At 30.1% G+C, this 24,258-nt stretch overlaps 1 protein-coding gene across 5 annotated transcripts in view; it reads left to right on the top strand.

Annotated features, from left to right (window-relative positions):
• The window catches only part of LOC118074677 (uncharacterized), a 97,943-nt gene that overhangs the window by 47,497 nt on the left and 26,188 nt on the right, over nucleotides 1–24,258 (top strand). For 2 of the 5 annotated variants that reach the window (XM_035096094.1, XM_035096092.1), the window contains 2 exons: nucleotides 9,753–10,133; nucleotides 10,257–10,438. In XM_035096094.1, the coding sequence (XP_034951985.1) occupies nucleotides 10,112–10,133; nucleotides 10,257–10,438 (204 nt within the window). In that variant the 5' untranslated portion in view covers nucleotides 9,753–10,111. Of the gene's footprint in view, nucleotides 1–511; nucleotides 716–9,752; nucleotides 10,439–24,258 lie in introns of those variants that run through there. The other 3 variants (XM_035096093.1, XM_035096095.1, XM_035096096.1) reach the window with 3 other exon arrangements.

Genomic DNA, 24,258 nt, shown 5'->3' with positions numbered 1-24,258 from the left:
GGCACCTGTTGGCGTTAATTCTCGCTTTTAATTTCTTATTCTTCGCGCATCTGCGTGTTTATGAAAGAACAAATAAATTCACTTCTATTAAATAAGACATAATTAATTGTGTCTGACATTATGATAACAAAAGTTTGACTTTTTAACAGAAAGTTTTTTTTTTTTACAAAAAAAAATGACTAAAGTTGTTTATATATGTAATACATCATATGAGAGATATTAGTCACGGAAAAAATGAACAAAATTACCAGCAGGGAATAAGGATTCTCAAAGTTGTTCATAGTGTAGCTAAAAAGCTCAAACCCTCAGCTTCTTTGTCTTTTTCTTACCCCTCGGAAGAGGATGAATAGCAGTTTGATGCACATGCGCTGTTTCTTGGCAACGCTTTCGGCGTCCCAGTGGCGCCTCTCTTTTATTTCTCTCTCACTCTCCCTCTAGTAATTCTGTCTGGGTATATGGTGTTGGCGCGTCGCGCGACGCCTCAGTACGTCCTGCGTCGCCGTACGTTTTATTACATTTTTCAGACGCTGTAGGTTGTTAGTCGGTATTCGAACTTGCCACGAGTCGCGCGTGTTTTATAAGAAGGTGAAGAAAACAATTGTGAAGATGAAGACTTAGATTGTAAGTTGAATGATTAATTGATCAAGAGGACATTCTAGGAAAAAAGCTTCCGCGCGACTCGAGCAAGAAATTAACGGTTAAGAAATTCAAACAGGTGCATTTAACAGATTTATGTCATTCAATTGTACTTTTTAATTTATTTTTAATATTTGATATTTTTTACTGTTGTCGTTGAAATGAACTTGTCAATCGATAAATGGAAAGCAGCATGAACGAAAATGTCGTCCCTTCGTTCGCGACACTTTCCCTGTGGATAAAAAGATGGATTATAGTATTAGGGAGTTTTTTTCTACCAAACTTGATAGGCTTTCTCTTTTGTTTTCAACTAAACTTACTCATAAATCATAACTGTCTCAAAAACTGCCGCAGGTGCATATGATTTCCCCGAGCATTTCTTACATTCATACACGTACTTTTGTACATATTGAGTTGACGACGTTGTTTTCGTGTTTCTGTATATTTTTTTTTCTCTAGCTCACAATGGTTTCTTGAAATAAAAGAATTGCACGGTTTTTAACAGAAAAAAGTCTTGTTTTTATCAAGAATTGTAAGGTTGAATTCACCTGTATACGGTATACATGTGTGTGAGGAGAGAATAGGGAATACATATGAAAGGAAAACGGAAGTAGTGCACCCGCATTATTCGAAAAGACCCTCGATATCTAACTCGGTACTTTCCAACGTCGCATTTAACTTTCGACCGCAAGAAGTGCCCTCGAAACTTTCGTGAATATCCACCCCCTGCCTCCCATCTCGCCCTCTCGATTTTTCTTTTAGTTTTTTCTCTTCTCATTTTACCAAAATTACTTTCTTTTTTGCTCACCCACGGAGAATCCTCGTGCAACTGGATAGAAAAAATTTGCATGAGACGCGAGACGAGTGTACGAAAGGACCGTCGGAGCAATTTTATTTCGCTCCGTCAGGGAAATATCGGATCTCTTTTAATTCTGTATTCGGAAAGAAAATTTCTTTAGTGTGTGTTTGCTAGTTGTTATATATATAGTGGAATTTTTTTAAATACTCTTTTCCTTTCATTTTTTCATTTTTTACTCCTACAATCCTCTACCCTTCGCTTTCATTACATTGACTAGCTTTCAACTACAGTACTCGTGGCGCACCAGCCGGTGTAACTTCATCAAAGGTTTTATGAACTCGCGACGGAATAAAGTAAGAGAGTTTATATTCTCACGTGGTCAAAGTACCAAGTCGAGTTGCTCAACGATCAGTAATTTAAATAAAACCAACTCTTTACTCATTCCTTTTATTTCAACATGACGGAGGAGCCTCCGGTGGATTGAGTTTTTAAAAGGCTCCAAAACAAAGAAAAAAACAAGGAAAATTCATTAAAGTTCAGGTTTACATTAGTCTGAAATTCTTTTCTCTTTTGTTTTTGTTTTTTCTCTCCTCTTTTTTTTACCTTCAAGCCAACACATTCCATTCATCAGTTCTACGTTGTCACCAAGAAACCCTTATTTAAATGTCCAAAAATTATATTCAGTTTTAATTAAAAATAATAAGCTTCCTATTTTATTCACACAAAAGTGAGGAAGGAATTTGAGTGAATTAATAGAACAACAATATGATTAAGTATTCGTTTAATTTTTATTTGACAAATTGTCGTAAATTTTTCATAATTGCTCTCATTAATTAAATTTGAATTAGATTTTAATAAAAAATAAAGTGGGCATATTTATAAAGATACTTTTTTCTGTCAACTTTGTTTTCCTTTAAGTAATTAATTTTTAGTTATCTCAACCAATGATCTTATCATATAAACTTGAAGATTGAAACTAAAAATTTATTCAAATCAATTCTAAATTAATTATTGAGGAGAAATTACTTTTTTCAATCACTTATTATTGATAACAAAAATTCCTCTAAATATCTACAAAACAAATAGCTCTTTATTCTCATAATTTAATCCACTTATAATTTTTTTCTTAACACAGGACTTGAATTTGAAAAAGAAAATTATCAATTTTTTTTTTTTTTAAATCTTACTGTAATTTCTTTTACTAAAGAAAACTTATTTGCTCGAAGAAATTCTCTTTCAACAAAACTTTCTTGAAGCAGACTATAATTGTTTATTTAATCAAAATTCCAATTAAAATTTTAATGATTCTCCGCAAGTCTTTGCCGAAGAACTCATTCAATTAGAACAATTAAACTAGTTTAGTGACAACAAAAACGCAAGTTGAGACAGATTGAATGTCAATATGAGCGCATGTGTTGATGTCTATTGTATGAAATAGGTATATATAAGGGATTGCAACCGAATAAGAGAGCGATATAGGTGAGAAGGACGATTGTGGGAGTGACTATAGAATGTAGAAGTGAATGCTCGAGGGCTAGCCAGGCTTTGTTTACGCTTGCATTTGTACAATGTCCATGTGGTTCGAAACACACCCGTGAACACATTATGTTCTCTATATTATCTGGAAATAGGTAGCCTACTCTCGAAATCAATTATACGGTTTTATGTACGTTGTTTTGTGGACTAGAATGCGAAACAAACAACGAATCAAATGAGAGTACTAATTGAAGTCTCAACGATATTGAAAAAAAAAAAAAATTAAATATCCTCTTCCGTTCGTATTTGCAGATCTAATTTCAACATCAATGGCAAGTTAATGTACCAATTAATAACCCTCTGTCCTTATTTCAGAATATTAAACATTACTTTGACAGTAGAAAGGGTGATGTTTTGATAATTTTAAAGGTGTTTTTATTAAAGCATGGTAAAAAAATCGACACAGATAAGAGTGGAGTGTAAATTGTTGCTGGTGTATTTCAGAGGTAAATTTTGTGAAAGCTTTTTTTTACCTCTTTCTGTCAATCTTTTTACACTCAAGTGAAAAGTACAGCGTAGGCATTTATTCTCTACTGTCACGAAATATTTTTATGTCTTTGAAACATGAATGACGAGCACTAAATAACATTTTTGAAGTTTGAGATTTATTAAATCAATAAAGTCGTTTGCTTAATCAATTTATTTAATTATATTTATAACTTTGAATATAAATAATTAAATTTTTTTTAAAAATAATTCAAAAAGTATCTTGTAAACTCCAATATTCTACAATAAATTGTATAAAGAACATTTTTATGGATTTTAATAAATTTCCATTAACGAGTTGTAGAATTAAACGCATTCTCTAAAAAATTTCATTTTTATTAGTATTAAAGTTAAAAAAATTAGCTAAAATAAATTGAAAATTGTTTCAAAATGATTAAAATTAAATTATTTGTTATACAATGTAATAATTTTTGATAAAAGGTAGTTATGAAACGTTTTGAAGAAAATATTCTAGAGTTTTAAAAATTGCTGGTTAATGTAAACTTACCGTAATTATTTTTTATATCTTTTAATGGATATATTACTTAAAATGTCTTTCCTTCTTATTCGTATGCAGATATTTTCATTACGTAAATTCAAATAAATTTTTTTTCAAAGATCTCTATCGAGCAGTGCATTTACTTTTTTTTTTCTTGTCTCTCTATCATGTTTTTCTGAAAAACTTTAGAACGCGACCGAGCCGTTTATTTCGATGTTGGAATTTTTCCCGCGGGCACACTCATGTACATTTGTCACATCGTATATATCTCCGTTGAATCTGCGATGAACCTCAATTTTGTTTCATGAAATAAAAAGCACCGAGAGAAAACGAGACAAACACATACACTCATGTAATTTTCGAGTATTTGTTGAAATCGGAAAAGAACGATTAGCTGGGAGGGTGAGTGGTATATACAGAGAATATTCAAGGATGAAGAGTCGCGATATACATAAAGATAAAAAAAACGAGAATTGGTTGTAAAAAACCAAAGCAAATATTCAATTGAAACGATGGTGCTACGCATTCTATAGTGTAGAGAGTTCTATAATGCTGCTGCTGCTGCTGCTGCAGGTGCAGTGAATAACGTGCTTGTTTCTACTAGTGGTCAGACATAGCGAGTACAGTGCAATGTAAGGGTCTTTTCGTGCTCCACACTTTCCTCACCGTTTTTACGAGCGATAAAACTCGACCTTCTGGACTTTGACATCTGCTGCAACCTCAGTAATTTTTTTACATCCAATTTGTTGTGGTTCGCCCGACGGGTTTTTCATATAATATGAAAAAAATACAGTGGAGAGTTGAGAAAATCAATAAATTTCATGACAACGGATTATTTAGTATATGAGATAAAAAATTGAATTATTAAACTTATTACTCCAATTTTACACAAACTCAATAGGGTTTTCAATTTTCTTATTCCCTTGAATATTAATCTAGCTTCAAATTCGAATGAAAAATATTTTTATCAAGCACGAACATTTTTAAAAACCATTTAAACAATAAAATTGAATAAATTTTAATACTTAGACTGCTAAGACACATTTAAATTATGATGAATAGTTTTCTGTATGTCAAAGATCAATTTTTAGTGGTGATAGAGTCTAGACGTGAAGTAGAGTTTTGATAACACGAAATAATCATCTTCATAGCGTAGGTCAGGAAGAAGAGAGAAAGAAGTAGTGCGAGAAAGAGATATAGTCTATGAGTCAGTTTTAAGTTTTGATAGAAAGATGACAAATAATGTAAATTCGTTTGTGAGGGAAAATAGAACTACAAGAAAATTATAATAGGATGATAAATTTATCAGAATAATTTTTGTATCAGCCTTTGCAATTTAAAAAACATTTATCATTTTGGAGTTTAATAAAAAAACATGTCTAGTATTTGCAATGGAAAAATTGAATCTCTTTACTCGGTCTAACTTTAAGAGAAATAAATTTACAAGCATTTGATTTAATATATTCAAGAACATTTTTTTATCTATTATAGATAAAAAAATACATTTTTACTCAATAAAGTATTTTTTACTAACAATAAAGACAATTATTTTGTGTTGCATGGGAAAATTTATTTGTCATCATAAAGTTAAAAAATCATTTCATTCCACTTGTTTTCTGATGATAATATTTAGGATAAATTCATTAAATTATTTTATTTATAACCAGTAAATTATCATGCTTGATAATTCATTTTCTTTCTTTATCGTAAATTGTTATTATCATGTTATCATATTTTTGAACAATTAAAAATGCTAGAATGTGTCGGGGAAACAGACTTTGAACGAAAAATACGAAACCACTAAAATTCAACAAAGCCTCTATTATTGTAAAACGAAAAGAAAGCAATGAAAAGCTTTATTGTTATTTCTAACATAATACCAATTGTTTGCTTTTAACAAGATTTATGCTTTATATAGAATATCTAATAATAAATACAAAAAAAATTTGAAATGTCAAGTAATTAAAAATATTATTTACACATTCTCAATATCCGAATGAACATACGGATTAATATTCTGTACCTTTTTTTTACTATTTTTCATTCATCAAAACTTTAACCGAAAGATCTGATACTCATTTATTTCGTGGTAGTTATCTTTTATTCTTCTGATATTACTTGGTGTTATCTCTCTTTTCATTTGTTTTCAGTAGGACAGAAAATTTTTAATTATTATTATAACGAAGAATTTATCAGTACCTTTAAGTTACGGTGAAAATTAGAATGAAGAGGAGCAGAAGCAACAATTTCTCACTGTCTGCGTTCCGCTAAATATTTCACGTCGCGGCTCGCTTAATCGGGCAAATCGTCCTGATAATTAAAGCCTGGTGGCTAATGAGCGAGGATGAGTACGAGAATAAACTACGAAAACCCCCGAAAAATATCATTTTTTTACCCTCATTCTCTCACTTATCCTTTTTACCTTCATTTACTATTTCTTTTGTTTTAACTATTTAAATACGTTTGCTGTGTTGAATTTTTGTTGAATGCTGTTCATTGTCTTCATTTTTTATCTTTAGAATTTTTCTAAAAATAAATTTTTTACATTGTTGATATCCAAACTAGATTTGAATTATTTCACAGTCATTTTCGTCTTCGTTGAATATTATTTTACGTTTATTTATCGATAAAAAATTTCAAAATTTGAATATTTGTATATAAATTGTACAAGTTATTAATTTAGAAGGCTTCTGTAAAATCCAATGTAAAGCATTCCTGGTGTGGTGTTATCATCTAGTCATGTTCTACACTAAATACTCGGTAATGTTCTACATGTTGGTACATCTTCTTATAAAAAAATTTGCATTAATTCTGATTGCTAATTTTATCATTTAAAAAAAAATTACTTCAATTTTACTTAACTATCTTTGAACTCCTGCAGAATACTTTTTTATTTATTGCGATGTAACAGATAATTGAAATAATAACAAAAAGTCTTCCATTAAGTACAGCATATTAATATTTTAAATGTATCCTAAATATTCTAAATGCAATGTGAAAATATTTTCAACTAATTCATTTCATTCATTAACTTGTAGATTAATTTCTCTTCAAATAAGAAGAACGTTTCCTTCTCGTTTCTCAATGAAGAAAACTTCTTTTATGCATGCGAATATTGTTGTGATCTTTTTATATCTTGTGCAATGAGTAGAGAATTTCGTGGTTAAAATTACGAGCATCATAAAGATTTATCTCAACTATAACTCAAAAATAAGGAAAGAATTCACAAAAAAAATTAATATCTTTCATCATAAAAATAGACTGAAGACCTGAATTTTACGGAATATAATCGATTTCCGTTGTAATCTCCATTCGGAGATAATTTTTTCCCAGTTACTGTAGTGGATAAGTGAGAATAAAGATAAGAAAGTGGGAGGGTAAAAAATGAAAGAAGGCGACAAACAACAAATACAGCATGACCTATTTTTCTCAGTAACAACGAACTGGAGGACCTGTTCTAAGTTTATGAAGCTTTATCACCTCACTTCCTTCCTCTTTTGAAGTCCTTCATTTCTCCAAGATCTTGCTTGCTTTTACGTTCACAAAAAGACGCTTGAGATTACCTGAAATGAATTCCGAAGCTGCTGGAATGAAGCATGAGCCATAGACTTGATGAAAACGAGAATAAGGCGGAGTCAATTTTTCGTCTCTATTTTTTTCAACATGTTTTATTGTTTTCTGCATATATTTTCCTTTGCTCTGCATATATTATGATCCTCCATACTTCGCTTCTTCTATATTCGATTAATCTCAACTCCTGAAGCCATTCATAGTAGCTGAAATTCAGTCACTTTTTCATTGTTGATGACTGTGATACAAGTCAATATGTGTTTGCATATTTAATCTTCCCATTTTTAAGTAATTCTCAAGGAAGATTAATCATTCTGCTACATGCCCTTTAAATTTAAATTGTCTTTGCTTTCAATGTTTTTTGTTTTTTTATTTTCTATATAAATTAAAACTTCAAATAATTAAGTGCATTTTTCTTCATCTCCATGATTAATGTACCACCCTGATCTTTCTTTGTGTAGTTATTTATAAACAAATGAAATTTTTTAACTCTTTAAAGTTTTCTCCCATTAAAAAAAATACCTAGGAACCTAACGATTACCAAAATGTTTTATAACTATTTAAACAATTGAAAATACATTTTAAAGTCTAGTTTTATTATTTATATAATCCAATCCATGTAAAATTGTTATATTTAGAATTTACTATAAAAAAATTGTTTCACAGCTTGTCTTTTCTCACGTGGTTATAAAGTAGGTAGTCTACCGTGAAGCAAATGCATAAAGTATTCATATACTTCATGAAAAAAAAATTCGATATAGGGGAGATTTAACTTACCCCCTTTTATTTTCATTACCTTAATCGTAAAATAAATGATCATATGTGATAAACGTAATTTTGTGAATGCGAAACAGTAGATTGTAATCAGTTTATTGATAATACTCGATAATCCATTGTATAATTATTCCGAAAACTGTAGATAAAAATTCTGGAATTAAAATTTCTATCTGTTACATTCTAGTTATTATTGGTGATACTAGAGATTATAATGATCAAGAATTTGGTACGAACGATTTTTTTTATTGTCAAATTATACATTCGCTATTAAACTATCTAATCGTACAATAATAAAACGCGTTTCTTTTGTAAACATGTAGTTTAATAGCGAATATATCATAATGTTAATAGTGAATTCATTAGTTTGCAAATTTTTCCATCAATTTTTCTATCTCGAGGGAAAATCCAAAGCAAGTATTTGCATCATAAAAATAAAAATGGATAAAAAAATCAAAGAAATTTTATGAATGAATTATCATTTGGAATTATAAATATAATAAATTTTTTTAATTTACTATCTTTAGCAATCTGCTTGCCTACATTATAGCAATATTTTTTGTATTTTATCTAAAATTTATAATATATTCTACCATATTTGATATAAATATACACTTTTCTACGAAAATTTTCCCTCTGAGAATCTCAATTACTTTTTCTCTCCTTTTACCTTTATCGAACCCACTCGCCCACTTTTTTACAGAATCACTAACTTCTTTTGTTTGCAGCTCAGCTGCCTATCTAGAAAATATTTCATTATGAATAGTTCAGTTGCATTGATATGAAATTCAGATCAACTTGTCCATTTTTATCGTATTATTTGCTATCTTAAAAAATTGATTGGTTGTTGAATATTTAGTAGTTAACTAATAACTTAAGCGTCTGAATAATTTGATTGTCAAGACACCCAAGTCAACATATACCTTTAATATTTCTTGAATATCAAATGGTTTCATTCTCCAATACACCCCCAATTGTCTACACTTAAATAATGGATTAACTATCATTTTCTACGCTTTAATAATGGATTAACTTCTGAACTCGATAACTCTATAAATTTCCTGTTTACTTATCTGGAGATATTTTTCTTCTCAATGTTCGTACATTGCCTGTAGCGTACCACCGATTGCATAATGTAAACTGGGGGATTGTAGGATTATGTAAAAAAAATGAAGATTATGAAAGAAGACATTTCCATGATTACATCTAACCGATGGAAAATGATTCGCGAGTATATGGTCGTTCCCTATTCTCATGAATTGCAAATTTCAGAATAGGTAACCCACTATAGTATAAAACAGAAGAAAAGATGAAGCAAAAAGTTTGGAATGTTATTGTCAGTAGGAGACGTAAATTTAGTAGACGTCTAACAAAATGAAAGTTTTTCTCATTTATCTTTTATGATTTCTTAATAATGCATTCTCATGTTCATTTCTCAAAATTGTCTTACAGACTGCTGCCAGAGACTCGAGCAAAATCCGGCCAAAGATTAAAACGATGATGAGCTTTTCGCTGATATCGTCCTTCAGTAACTACAGTAATTAATGCCAAAGCAAAAGCTGCCAAAAATAAAGAAAAAAAAAACAAAATCAAAGATTAAGCGAAAAGGTCTTTACAACAATAAATAAAACAATTCTCAAGATAAACAAAAAAAAAAAATTTAAGAAGACAGATGAAAGCAAAAAGTGAATAGAAAACGCCTTGAATCCCATAAATATTCGAATCAAGTTAGAGACTCTTTCGTGGAAGGAAATAAGGGGAGTGAAGTTCAATATCGAATTTCTCTTTCACACAGAGTAGACAAAGAGATCATGAAGAGGATGTCCAAGTCATGTAAGTGATTCATAGTGAGTAAAAAGACGAAGGGAAGGAGGTAGAGGATTGAAAGACAAGAGGGTGAGTCCGGTGTTGAAACCGGAAGTATTAATTACACTCGGGTTCGTGTGATGGTCTCAGGGTGGTGTCCGTGCGTGCCTCTCGGGCGTCGGGAGTCCTCGCGCTCACATCCCACCAACAACGGCGGTCCTTACACCGTCAGCGCTGCTACGGATCACGCTGAAATGGTCCAGATGTTTTACTATGAGAACCGAGGCAAATGTTGCAGAAAACTCCTGAGATACAACGGATATCCGAATAAGGTAAGGAACATTTATTTTTTTATGATTTGTAACTCCACTGTGAAAACTTTCTTCAAGATTTTTCATTCATTCTTGGATTTATATATTTTTATTTTACTAAACAAAAATAAATAAAAAATGAAATTTAAAAATTTTAAAATTAATAAGAAGTAGAATTTGATGAAAAATTAATTGCATGGAAGGTGAAAATTTATTTATATTAATGATTTATTTATTCATAAAAATAATTAATGATGAATAACGAGATTTTATAAAATTGATTAATTTAAAATTGAAGTTTGTTAAATAAATAATCAGTTGAGTTAAAAAAATTTATTTGTTACTATAGCGTAGAATTGATTGAAGTAGGCATTTTCATTTTTAACGTGATGGAAAGGTTAATTAAAATTTGACGCTTCTATATTATTGATCAAACCCGTCAGTTCAGTGTAGATATATTAAAAAAAAGAGAAAAAAATATTTAAATAATTTAATTCCCAATCAAAAAAATAAAATTGTACTGTAATTCTCATATTGATTACTATTCTCTTTTTCACTTTAATTTCTTTCTAACTAGTTTTTTTATATGAAAATTGGAAATAAATGATTATTTCTTATTTCAATTTAGTTTCGAACAGATAATTTGAAAAATTTTACCACTCGGGGCAATAGAAAAAATGATAAAAGTTCATATTTAAAGAGTGTGGAGAAGAGATGAAGAAAAAAGATGAGTTCTTATTACCTTCCGGCCAATAATTCGCCGAATTTTATACAAAATTGAATGCATCAAGCATTGTATGTATATCTATACTTTTTAGTTAAAAGTAGTAGGAGGTAAAGGAATAGAGATGTAGTGATAGAAGAAATGGTGCAATGTAGCGAATCGACTACATGTCTTAGTGAGGGTCTTCAAAGGTAGAACTCAATTCTTTGAACTTTCTTGGCAAAATGTCAGATGCAAAACCGCTGCTAGAAATTTAAATGACTGTTTCCGAACAAAAAAAATAATACGAACTGCAAAAATTTTATATTTCTAATAAAGTCTATATAACAAAGAAATGAATATTTTTATTATCTCTTCATTGCTTTAAAATTACGACTCAAATAAAATTAGTGTAAATATGGACATTATTTTTACTATTACTACCGTTACAAATTTATATATGCATTTTCAGAACATTTTAAAATGTACTTCAAGAACAAAGAAGCCTTTACTGTATTCTTGAAGGCTTTGAAGTTAAAGAAAAGTCACAAAAGAAGTTTTTTAGACTTCAGACGCTGTAATATATGCATATTGTCAGAAGAGAATATTATACAAAGAACGAATAAATACTTTTTTTTTCTGATAATGCGTTTTAGAATGAGTCTTGAAAAATTTTGCCAATGATGATCCTCGTGAAAAAGTTTTGTTGTTTTGAAAGTGTAAAAGTTCTCTTACTGTAGTTGAATTGCTATTTGAAAAGTGGAATTATTAAAAAAGGTTTATTTTTTATTGACTTTATGATAAATCAAATCAGTCATTTTATAATAAAAAGGCAATGGTTTAAAAATTATAATATGTCGACTGGTAAATATAGATGGACAGCACAAGAATACAAGGATCTTTCCTTCGACTACTAGATATTTTAAAATTAATCAGCTTCTAAAAACAAATTTGAAAATTTAATCAAGACTTCATGAAGGCCTTTAATTTTGCTACTCAAAAGTGCAATTTTTGTTTGGTTCATTTTTTACAGGAAAAATTAGCCTCAAGCTTCATTTGTGAATTTCCTGTTGTTGGTTTTTTATGATTTATTTTTAAAGAGGGTTGTTTGCTAATGGATTGTAGAGATAGAACTTTTTCAAAAAAATTTTTTCAAACATCCTCTGATTTACCTTCATGCTTTAAAATATTAAATTGAATCTCGGAAAATTCAATTACTGTTCCAGTGTATCCTGCACTATTTTTTGTTTGATATAAAAGATAATATGAGTAATAGTTTCATAAAATATTTAATACCTAAAATAAAAGAGATAAAAAAATAACGAGATACAAACATAAAATATACCGGAAATCTAAGAATTTTGATGGAGCCTCTTAAAGTCGGTACAGCCGGAAGTAATCAGGAAGTTTCTAGACGAATATAAGTGAAAAAAGGAGATAAAGTCAGAAGAGTAAAAGACTGACGTAAAAGTATAAAGAGACTTGCAAGTCTTTCGCTTACTTCCTCCAAATATTTCACTAATTTAAATAATTCAAATGTTCGTTCTCTCTTTCTGTGTTACCTCAAGTAATTCAGCGGGAGATGGGACACGTCTCGAGAGTCTTAGAGCGAAATGTAGGAATGATGAGGACAGTATATACTAACTCGTCAGTACTAACGAGATGTCGTAGATGTCGTGCGCTTTAGAACTTCCGGTTTAACGACTACGAGAGGACATCTAGTAGCGTTTCGACTATAGCGTTTCGACCAATGACATTACGCCCGAAGGTGATTCTCTTACACTATCTCTAAAGACTATTGTTGATGAACACAACTTAATTATCATTTCAACTTGAATTGTTATTGAGGTAGCCTAGATACGTGTGTGGAGATATGTATTTCTATATTTAATACCTATTTCAAAAGTCATCTCGGTAAATTGGAATTTTCCCACTACCATAAAAGCCTCGTAGTCTAACTTTTTTTTCTTCTTTCATCCTACGTACACTTTGTCGATACACTTGCCACCCTTTCTATCCACTCTTTGCTTAGCTTTTGCATCGTCTCTTTATATGCTACACTTCTCCAGGTCGAGGACACTTATTAAAAAGTTTACGGAACATTATTAGACCTGAGGTGGTAATTTTTATTCTCCGCCTCATTTTCGCACACTCGATATTTTTTACTGCTTCATCTAATTTCGTTATTAATCCAGAACTTGTTTTTATAGAAAATATATACTTATTTACCTTTATTATTCAATTTACCTTTATGCTTCCGTATCGATCAACAATTATCAAATAACGTCAGTAATTAACGAATTACTCATCAAAATGCACAGTTTATGATTCAACGATTGTGTATGTGCCTTTAACAAACATTATAAATTCCATGTTTTGAAAGTCCAATTTTTTTCAAGTCGTTGATGTCAAAAAATTATTATCAAAGAGTATAAAATTAATTTTTTTTGTAGTATCAAGGTTTTTTATTATCATAGTGACCAGTTATTAAAAAAAAGATCAAAAAGATAAAAAAAAAAATGAATGTACATCAAGTGTTAACAAATGTTTGTTAGAGTTGGACTTATTACTTCAATTCTCAAAATTTCATAGACTGACAAATTTTTCTTCAAAGCTCTCTTTTCTCATTTTTCGATCAATGGAACTTCCTCAACCTTTGAGTTTCAGGGAATTTAGAGTCTTAAGGTTTTTTTACTATTGAAATTCCTAACTTTGAGATTTTGTATCAGTTGCAATTATTAAATTTTTCAAAAGCTAATAATAAATTTTTATTGAAATAATTGTTCAAGCTAAGAAACTGAATTTCCATAAGCCATTTAACAACAAAAAAAAGTTTATTTAAAATGAAAAGAGGTCAAGTCGAATGGAAACAATATTGAAAATTCTGGTGGTTACATTAGAATGTAGGAGAGCTTTTTAATTTGAAATCAGGTTAATGCAGAGGAATTTAAGTATTCTCTTATCTCTTGAAAAATTTTTCTTTCAATAATAGTCATTATTCAACGAGGCCATACGTTATCCTAAAGCCATTTAACTATAGTATAGCTTCAATCTCCACTGTCTCCATTCGAATATAAACCACCCGATTTTTTGCTCCGAACAAAAGAGATAGATTCGTGAAAAGAAGTGCGAGGAAAAGGGGTGGTACACGAAGTGATCCTGAAATCCCATTTCGGGGCAGCAGAACTGAACGAGAATCACGTTGGTATCCGGAGTGGAACGGAATCCCCGTAACTCAATTCATTTTCCAGCTGGTACGAGTGACGTTCTAGTCGTACAGTAGCATATGGAAGGTGGATGGTGATCATCATGGGTGTGAGTATCGGTATCTATTTTTAAACTCATCCCTCCGTCTATTCCCGTGGACTTGATGAACTCTGCCAATGCTTTCATAGCACGACCCTGTGGGATAATAATAGTAGTTGCAGAATCAAAGCGGTTTATGTTCATCAACTTTAAATTATTAATCATTCGAGTTCAATAATTTTACCAATGTGTGGTCGAAACACAGTTACTGAATGATGTGTTTCAAAGATTTCAAATCATATTGCAGAATAAACAATACGATGAAATAATAAATTCAATTTTGAATTTGGTTACAAAATTATTAATACAAACATCCAGCAAAAGATGAACTCATCTTTCTGTCAATTTGATCGATTGGTTCTTCCATGTCAATTCGATGAATTAACATCAGTCATTAATGAATAATCAACGATTTATTCATCAGGAAAAAGTTTTTCTTAAAGAGCTGGAGATCATCATCATTAATTCTGGAGACTTTATTGAATGTCAAAATACTTTTGGAAGTGGAAAAAAGCAATCAGTTAAATAATAAAATAATATTTACCAATTTGATGTTTTTTGAATTCAATTAATTCTTGATGACCACTTAGAGAAACTGATATATAAAGTGTTTATTTAAAACGTTTTGATTTCCATCACGTACAAAAAAATGGATGTAACAAAATAAGAAATTCAATCTAAAAAAGTTTGAATATTAGAATATAAAGTTTTCTGTAGCAAGATAACTACTTTAAAAACTGGTTTGTCGATCTAGACACATAAAAACACAATTTATTCTGGCAGCGAATAGAATACGTTGGTTCAAATGCATCTATAGAATTGTTCCACTGATGAAGTAGTCTAGTAAAAGGGGAACACAGTGGTTTCTGTCCTTCTTTTCATCGAGCCCACATGAAAGAAATCCCGTGAGCTTCGGAAGCCCTTTTATCGTCTACCTTATCTGTTACTTGATTCCATTGTCTAATCGTATCTCTTATCCTTTTACTCGTACGTAAGACTTTTGTTTTAAGTTCTTAATTAAATCTGTTTAATCTTCTGGAATTTATTTCCCCTCCAAGCAATTATTTTCATTTTGATATTTTTTTTTACATTTCAGTTGAAAGATTAATGATAGTGCTTGACAATGTAACCTATGAACACATGTCTTATCGTGTATAAGGTAGAATGACTTGGTTTTTAAAAGCCCTATTTATTGACTTTATATCCTTTATGTTGACTGTACAGTCAGCAAATATAAGGGTTATATATGATAGTATATAAAACGCGCAATTAATCACATGCTACATAGAATATAGCTTTTGATTAATTGTCCAAAGTGTACGATATCCCTTATAATCCTTATTTTTATGTACATTGATGATCAATAAAATTGGACGAATAATATGACAACAGTACAAGCCTCGGGCTTCATAATTTTCACACCACTTCTGAAGCGTCCAACTTCATTGTTATTAATGACCTGTTGTAAAGGGTTGACTGTGAGACAGATAGACATGATATATATTGCGTGTGTTCAATTTAAGGGGAAAGTCTACCGATTTCGTGCTCAAGTTGTTATTTAGTTACTGCTGATACACCATAATTTCAAGGAACGTGTTTTTTCGATGATTCATATCAATCATTTTTGTATTCATGAACACACTTGCTCAATTTTTTAAATGATAAAAAATGTTACTATATAATTATTGCGTTGCAGTGTAAATAGCCAATTATTGGTTAAGTCAATAGGAACTTTCAAATATATTGAGACAAATTTGTCTAAAAATTTTATCTTCAATGATTTGTTTGATTCATCCTTGATAAGCTCTCCGGTCAGAGTTTAAGAAAACATCAGAAAAATTTCTAGCTGTAGTCTGGCCAGTGTCTAGACAGTAAAACTACTGAGTATTTTTGATTAGTGAATCACATTGATCTAAAAATATTTTAATCAACTTCAATTTTTTACTAGTTTTTTAATGTATGTTTGATATCACTAATTTTTTTGAAGTTTCGTAATTAAATATTGCAATTAAAATAACTGATTACAAGAGCGTTCTCTCTAGAACTCCAACTACCTCTAGTCCATGATAACATGAAGCTTTTAGGTAGACACATGTTGGTTTTACTGAGATTGAATTTTAAAGTTTTTTTATAGGTTTCTTTTTTATAGAAGAAATCTCTAAGTACTTGGGTTATTAGAAAAATTTTTTCTAACTCAAATGTTTTTAGTTCTTTTACTTTACCAATGCCTTGAAACTTTTTCTAAAACTTTAGTTCAAGATTCGATAGCAACGTCAAACTGTCGTGAATTCTTTTTTTATGTCTTCGATTTTACTTGTCGCCTACCGATAAACGTCGTGAAGAGAATACAACGCCAAAGGCATTCTTTTTCTTTTGGCACTAATACTAGTTACTATTTCTTCTTTCCAAATCTTTTTTATTCTTGCCTCCAAATACCTTATTCCAAATCCTTATCTAATCTCTCTTTAAAAGATAACTTTTCCACAACTTGAAAGAATAAAGCATACATTGGAAATGCAATATTTTTTTTTGTTTGATAAAAAAATTTATTAATTAATTGCGAAATAATTTAATAGAAGGAAGAATTTAATAAATGTCAAAAATACCTCTTCCATGATTAAGATTAATTCTAATTTCTACTTATATGCTGTATTACAAGAAGCTTAATAACTTTTTAATGAGCATACTTGGCAAGTTTCTCATAACTGCGTTGGTGGTATGTCTTTCCAATTCTTCTTGCCATTTTCAAGCCTGAATACTTGTATGAGTGGTCAAAGGATCTACATCTCTAGTTGTTGAAGCTCGACAAAAAGCGTAAAGAAAAGACAGAATGCAATGTAAAATGAGACGGTGGGAAATGTGAGAAACAACGAGGAACAGAAAACGTTAAAGAGGCCAACAAAACGTTGTGATGGTCGACAGAAGTATGAGAGTGTAGAGAATGGGGAAAAAAATATGTACGAAAGTGAATAGAACAGAGAAAAAAGTGAGTGAGAGTGAGAGAGAGAGAGATAAAGAGCCCAGGAGCAAGAGTATAACCCGGAAAAGAGACGAGGGTGAATTGTAGTCAGCGCCCCCCATGCGTCGTCATGGCAACTAACCCTGAACAACCCCCAGTCGCCATCGGAGGCTTTGCTTTTCGATGATAGTAATAATAATGTATCCTTTTCTTGATGTAGGTCGCAACTGAATGTATACTACCTTCCTTAAACCTGAACGAACCCTCATTCTACATCTTTTTATTACCCGCAGTTCTTTTTTTCATAAGCTGACCTAAAATTTGAATTTATTCCTGCTACTGTATTGTTCGTTGAAACTCAGCAGTTTCCTTGAACGGTTACCAATTATTCTAAGGCGATAGTTTAAAAGTAAAATGTAGGTTGTACGATATTTTACAGCTATTTTTTATTTTTGGATCTAAAGAGGCTCTTTTGTAAGCGAAAATTGAGATGGAAATTCCAATTTTTGACATGATGTTATTAACAACGTTATTGTTATTGAAAAAAATAGGTACTCTCAACAATCAACGATAATTAAATTTAGCAAGTATCTACCGAAAACCAAATAACATAAACTCGACTATACTTACTCGATTCTTTCAATTTAATTGAGTATTAAATAAATTTTTTAAAAGATGAAAATTTCACTTCATGGAATACTCTATTTTTAACGAAATTAATATCAATTTTGTCATGAAAAAATTCTATGACTTGATAGTATCAAATAGATTCCACGAAATGAAGTCGAAAGTTCTTCATTACTAACGAATTTTATAAAGAACTAATAACAATTTTGAGCTTTGAAATTCTATATTTATATAACTATTAGATTTAAGATAATTACTGTTGACAAATCAGTTATTACTAAAATATTTCGAATTAACATTATTTATTCTGAGGTGATTATTCAAAATCGGAGCATTGATTTGAGTAAATATTGAAAGAAAACTTCTTATAATATCATTATTGATATGAACTTCAAAATTTAATATTATGATTGACGTCAACTTCCCCCACGGAACATCGTCATGCATTCCTAACGTTGTAAAACAGTCTTGTAACTCTCTTACTATTGATTTATCATTTTATTTCAGAGTTAGAGTTAACAAACTGTCGCAAATAATTATTCGATGAGTTTACCATATAATTAATAATATTTTCGTACAATAATAATATTCGTGAGTACGTGATAAGTTCTAACTGTAGTCAGTTTTATAAATTTAAAATTGATCGTTGTATTATTAATTTTAGTGAATGAGATTATTTTACAGGTCACAGTATTTGCAAACATCAATATTTAACTTAAATACACGCCTTCTCAATTAATGTTAAAATTTCAATTAGTCATCTCTGCAGGGTATTTTACAACTTACAACTGATAATTAAAAAATACTTCCGCAATTATTGTTAGAATTTTTTTTATACCTTTCCGCATCTGACAGATGCATATTGACAGTGAAATTTTTATTTTGTTCAATAAAATACTTTTAATCAGAAGTAAATTCATTGTGAAACATTTTTAATGAAAGTATTTTTTAAACGCTTTCGATTTTTTAAAGAATTAATAATGAAGTAAACTTCACATACAGTTTTGGTTACAATTTAGTAGTTTATAAAGACGGCTTTTCATATTTTCAATCTGTCATCATTTTTACTTCACTCGCGGTAAAAAGTCTAGTGGTCTAATTTTGCCTGCTTAACATGCTTTTTTATAATTATTTTATGAGTGACGTCGATGAGAAAAACCGATTTCATAGGTAGAGTAATATAACTTCATTTTTGATGAAGATAAAAGCAGTGTTTTAAATACATAAATGGTGCCTATTTCTTGTTGATGAGAAAATTAAGAAAAAAAGCTTTAATATATTTATCAAATAAATTTTGATCGATGGATATAATCAAAAATTTTTTCCTGTTAAAATATTATTCGTTCTTGTTCATTAGCGTTCATAGCGTGAAACCATCTTTATAATTTACTTATTGGTATTGATTGGGCAGTTTATTGGTTCAATTAATGTATTTTTTCCTTTTAAATTAGAGTTCGTTGGTGAAAATTTTACTAACTACCTCACTTAACTTTTTAACTAATTAAATATTTAGAATTTATATAAACAAAACAAGAAGAACATTCTATAGTATTTGTATATTTGTGAAATTCCATTTCAAGTTTAGTGTTAACATTTTTTTCCAAGATCATAACACGTAAAGTGTGTCATAGAAAAAATAATTTGGATATGATTCTTATAATTCTCTACAATGACTTTTATTGCTTCAAGTTGATGAACAATTTTTCTTGTTACTATAAATGCCATTTTTCGTCAATTATGTGTAGGAAAACGAAGTTTAAAAATATTTATGGAAAGATTATTAAATTGAAACTTAACGGTTATGCTTGATCAGAGATTCTCTGGGAAAATATTCAAAAGTACCTTGTTGAAAATTTTATTATGGCGAATTGAGTGAATTCATAAAATTCTCAAGGGAGCATCAAAGATTGAACGGCCATAGAAGGAAAAATCGTTGAGAGATGAACGTCGCATTCGCATTTGTCGGTGTTCTCAACAAGCCAATGGGGGTCGATTTCAGAGGTTGACCCGACGACGAGAGCTAACTTTGAGATTGTGGAGGAAAAGAAAAAGAAAATGAACGATACCCTTTTTCTTCTGACGCCTAACCCCGATGTGCGGTCACCAGCATTGTGAGAAATACGAGCTTCCACATCCCTTCCCTCTGTGTGATACGAAGAAAGAACGACTTTCCGTTTTCCGATAGTGCTGGCTCTGCACGGCATTCCAAAGTGTCTTATCTAACGTATTGGTCGACCTGGCTTTTTTAAGGAAAGATTATTTTCCACGAATTACCTGAAATAGAGTTCACTGAAACGAATTACTTTTTTAGTTTATTTTTCTATAAATTGAGAAAGTTTTTACCGTTACATTTTCCGATTGACTTGTTTATTTCATCTCTTTATTTTTTTTTTACTTCACTCCTCAACAACATTTACGTTTATTATTATTAAGTACTTTCCATTTGTATTTATGAAGAAAAGTACTTAACAAAATGGTTTTGAGAGAAAGTAAATATTCTTTAGCAAAGTCACGAAAAAAAACTCTTAAAAAATTAACGAACACTTTTTTTTGCATAAATATGCTCGGGTGTCTGCACTTTACAGAAACATAAGAGAAAGTCGATAGTCTGAATTGCTGGTAAACAATTAAATAGTTTTTTTTCTCCAAATTTTGTTATTTTTTATTTTTTGTGTGGAATTTGTTTTCCAGTTGACGGAATAACCCTTGGGCTCATTCAGTTGTGAACAATTGCCTTGCAGACGGTGGAAAAGACTGAAATACAGGAAACAAAGATAATAGAATAGGGTGAATAGATAAATGAATAAACAAAAGAAGAATAAAAAAGAATTTGTTTGGTGATGCGTCATGGAGGGTAATGTCGGCTTTTCTAATCGACACTACTTGAATGTAATGGCCCTCTTTTGTTTCAACTCTTTCCTCGCAGTTTCTTCACTTTTTTGTTCTTTATTTGTCTTTTTTTTCTTGCACTAGAGCCTTCAATGCAATACACTCTACTTTAACATTGAAAAAGCTTTGCTTCTTACCTAAACTTTCGCCACTTTTTTCATGGGTCTTATTTTCTTTTTCTATCATCAGCATTTCGATGGCTCATAATCGACCCGATTCAAGCACCTGTAAAGTACATTTGCTAATAATCTTCTGGTTGAAATAAACTTAAGATAAAATTGTTCTTCTAATCAATAACAAACCCATCATGTAAACATTAATATTTATGTTTACAAAATTTTGCAAAATAGTAATGCTTGAAAAAAAATTAAATAGAAATGCTGAGTTGCCTTCAATAACTCAGGTTCACCTAGATTCAATCCTGTTGCCAGTTTTTTTACTAAACTATAATTAATATTCCTTGTTGATTAAAAATCCAAAGATATTTTTATCATAGTTTTTTATGCTTTCACTTCAATGTAAGTAAAGTTTTTACATAAATAAATTTCAGAACCAATTAATTATGAAATTTTTAATAAAATTCCATTAACAGTATTTATAAGTTTATTATGGTTAAAAAATTAATTAATATATATTATTATTTGAATAAACCAGCTAGATTATCTTTCACTCATCCAATACTTTCCAACTCAAATAACTTCATAATGAAGTACAACAATTGTTATGAGTCTACTAATTGGGAATTACTTAACTCGAATGAAAAAGAAGAATTTTTTGCTTTTACATGGAAAAGGGCGAGGAGATCATCAGCTTATGCACTGGAAGGATTATCTTTTCGTCATAATTGCTATCATACATTCATTAACCACACATAGTGTTTAATGAAACGGTAAAATTTAACCAGAGAAAGAATGAGAAAAAGCATGAAACACAATGAAACCATTCATGTGTGAATAAATAACGAAATTAGCTGACGCCAATATAACTCTGGTCTTACGTAATTTTATTTACATTCCCATATATCAATGCATTCGATCTCAAATAAATAAAATGCAATACTAGAAGATTCTAGTTATTTTCAAATGCAGCAGAACGACAACTTGCACCTCCTATGGGATCGTAAATTCCTGTCGGAAGTGCAACGAACCTTGAGACAATTCTTTATTGACTTGAAATTCCATATGGTTGGGTTTGACAGTTAACCATGTAAAAATTCTCGCTTTTTCTATTCATCTAATCGCTTTGGAAATGAAAAATGCTTCAATAAATCTACCCTAAAAAAATTCATCTTAAAAATATTGGAATACTAATTATTTTAATTAAATAATTTCAAATTTATTAAAACTAATTTTTTTAATTAACCGAAATTCGATTTAATTGATTATTCATCATATAAAATCGAATATTTGGAATATATCGATGTGATTGGATTATTAAATATTCATTTGCATACAAAAACTCTCAAAGTTAATGAAAAATGTAGAGCAATATGAATTTTCTATGAAATGAATAAAATCAAACAATTGAAAAATCGATTTTGTTCTTAATCCGGGTTTAATCTCGGTGGCTTAATAAGCTGCTAGTTACTTTAGAAGTTGATTTTCCCACTCTCTAATCTTCGAGGCGATTACTTCCTTCGGTTTATTCCTTTTTTTTCTCTTATCGTCTTGCCAATCACTGGCTTTCAACTTTGCGACCTGCTTCCGGACTTTTCTCGGCATTGATTTCAATCAATCCTTTTTTGGTCTCTCACTCTCGTTGCTTCTCTCTATCTCAACTTGTAGTTGAATCTCTGTAACTCTACTCCGAGGCTTTTCACATTCACCTAGTGAGTAGCAATCACCGGATCTCGTTTTCGCACTGGGAAAATCCATTAACATCCGGAGAATTAATCGCTTGATTGCAAGACACGTGTGACAATTTTCTATTCTTTCTGTTTCAAATTGGAAAGTATGTATATGTGATGTGAATGAAAATGACAATGATAGACATGACATGTCTAGAATTTATTATTGAATTCTTCTCGTTGACGAGTGTAATTAATTATTTTATATTTTTTTTTATCATCATGTTAACCTGACAATGAGAGGTGGGACGAATGAGTATTCTAGAATGTAATCTGTCTAACGGTCATTAGTTGCTCGGTTGGAGGACACGTCGTACAATTAAACGATAGTCACGCACATCTCGTTAACTCAAAATTCACATGTTTAATGCAGGTATGTCAATTTAATGAGTTCAATAATTTATTAAGTTATACAGAAAATTGACAGTCCAATGTAGGAGAAATGATTATGATAATTCAATTATCCATAACATTGCCTTGGTTTTAGTTGAGTTATTAACAATACCTTTTTTTTAAATTTTCATCTAATTATGAAATAATTTATTAATAGAATTAATTAGAATTTATTATTGAAATATTATTAAAAATTCCTACCATAAAATTGATATCAACAAAAGATATAATTATATTGGAGAAGATGAACAAAATATTATTTTGATATTTATATTTATTAATTAGCATTTCTGTAATGTAAGAATGAATGAAAGAGTCTCTGAATTTACGTTCAAATTCTGTATAAGTTTTTTCTTTCTACTTTGAAAAGCCAAAGTTTGCTTAGTTCTGTCCTTTAGCATTGCATTCTTCCTACTGTGAGCAAAAAATATTTTATCAAAGAATATATACTGTTTGAGAAATTTTGTATGTTTTAAAAAAATGTTATTTTTATGAATAATAAAAGGTATATTGTGTATCGGGAGTTATAAAAGAGTTTTTGTTAAGCAAAGCATACTGAATTTTTTTTGGTTTCACTCAAAAGTAGAGTAAATTTGACAGAAGTGGATGATCTCAGGCTTAAGTCAGACACAATAAATATCAGCTGACATGACAATTGCAGTGATTATTTACTTACCCAAGGCGCATTGAAGAAAACATATTGAAAATATAAATACCATTTATTCATGTTTTTACCATTTGGAAATAATATATCAACGTCACTTTAATAATTTACTTATTTTATTCAATGACTTTTTTCAGCCAGTCTAACACTAAGTCTTGATAATTCTCTTTCATCATATCTAATTAAATTTCATTGCTGAATGTTTCTCACTATTTGAAGAAGTGCAACAGTAGATTGGAGGGTTAGGAAAAGGGGTTCTAGATCTGTTGAGGAAGGTATGTGATTTAGATTGACAATTTAACCCTTTCAAATCCTAACACTTGATTTGGATTAAGAAATAAATATTTAAATATAAGTAGTTACTGTGAATAATTCAATTTAAATTAAAAGTAACAATTAATAATATTCTTTTGTAAATTGTAGAATATTTTGAAAAATCTTCCAAGTCACTGAA

The sequence above is a fragment of the Chelonus insularis genome, unplaced genomic scaffold, assembly GCF_013357705.1.
Source record: "Chelonus insularis isolate UGA/USDA-ARS -01 unplaced genomic scaffold, ASM1335770v1 contig_139_pilon, whole genome shotgun sequence".
Lineage (NCBI taxonomy): Eukaryota > Metazoa > Arthropoda > Insecta > Hymenoptera > Braconidae > Chelonus > Chelonus insularis.
The sequence above is the reverse complement of the archived record's forward strand: the minus strand, read 5'-3'. Positions and strand labels throughout refer to the sequence as shown.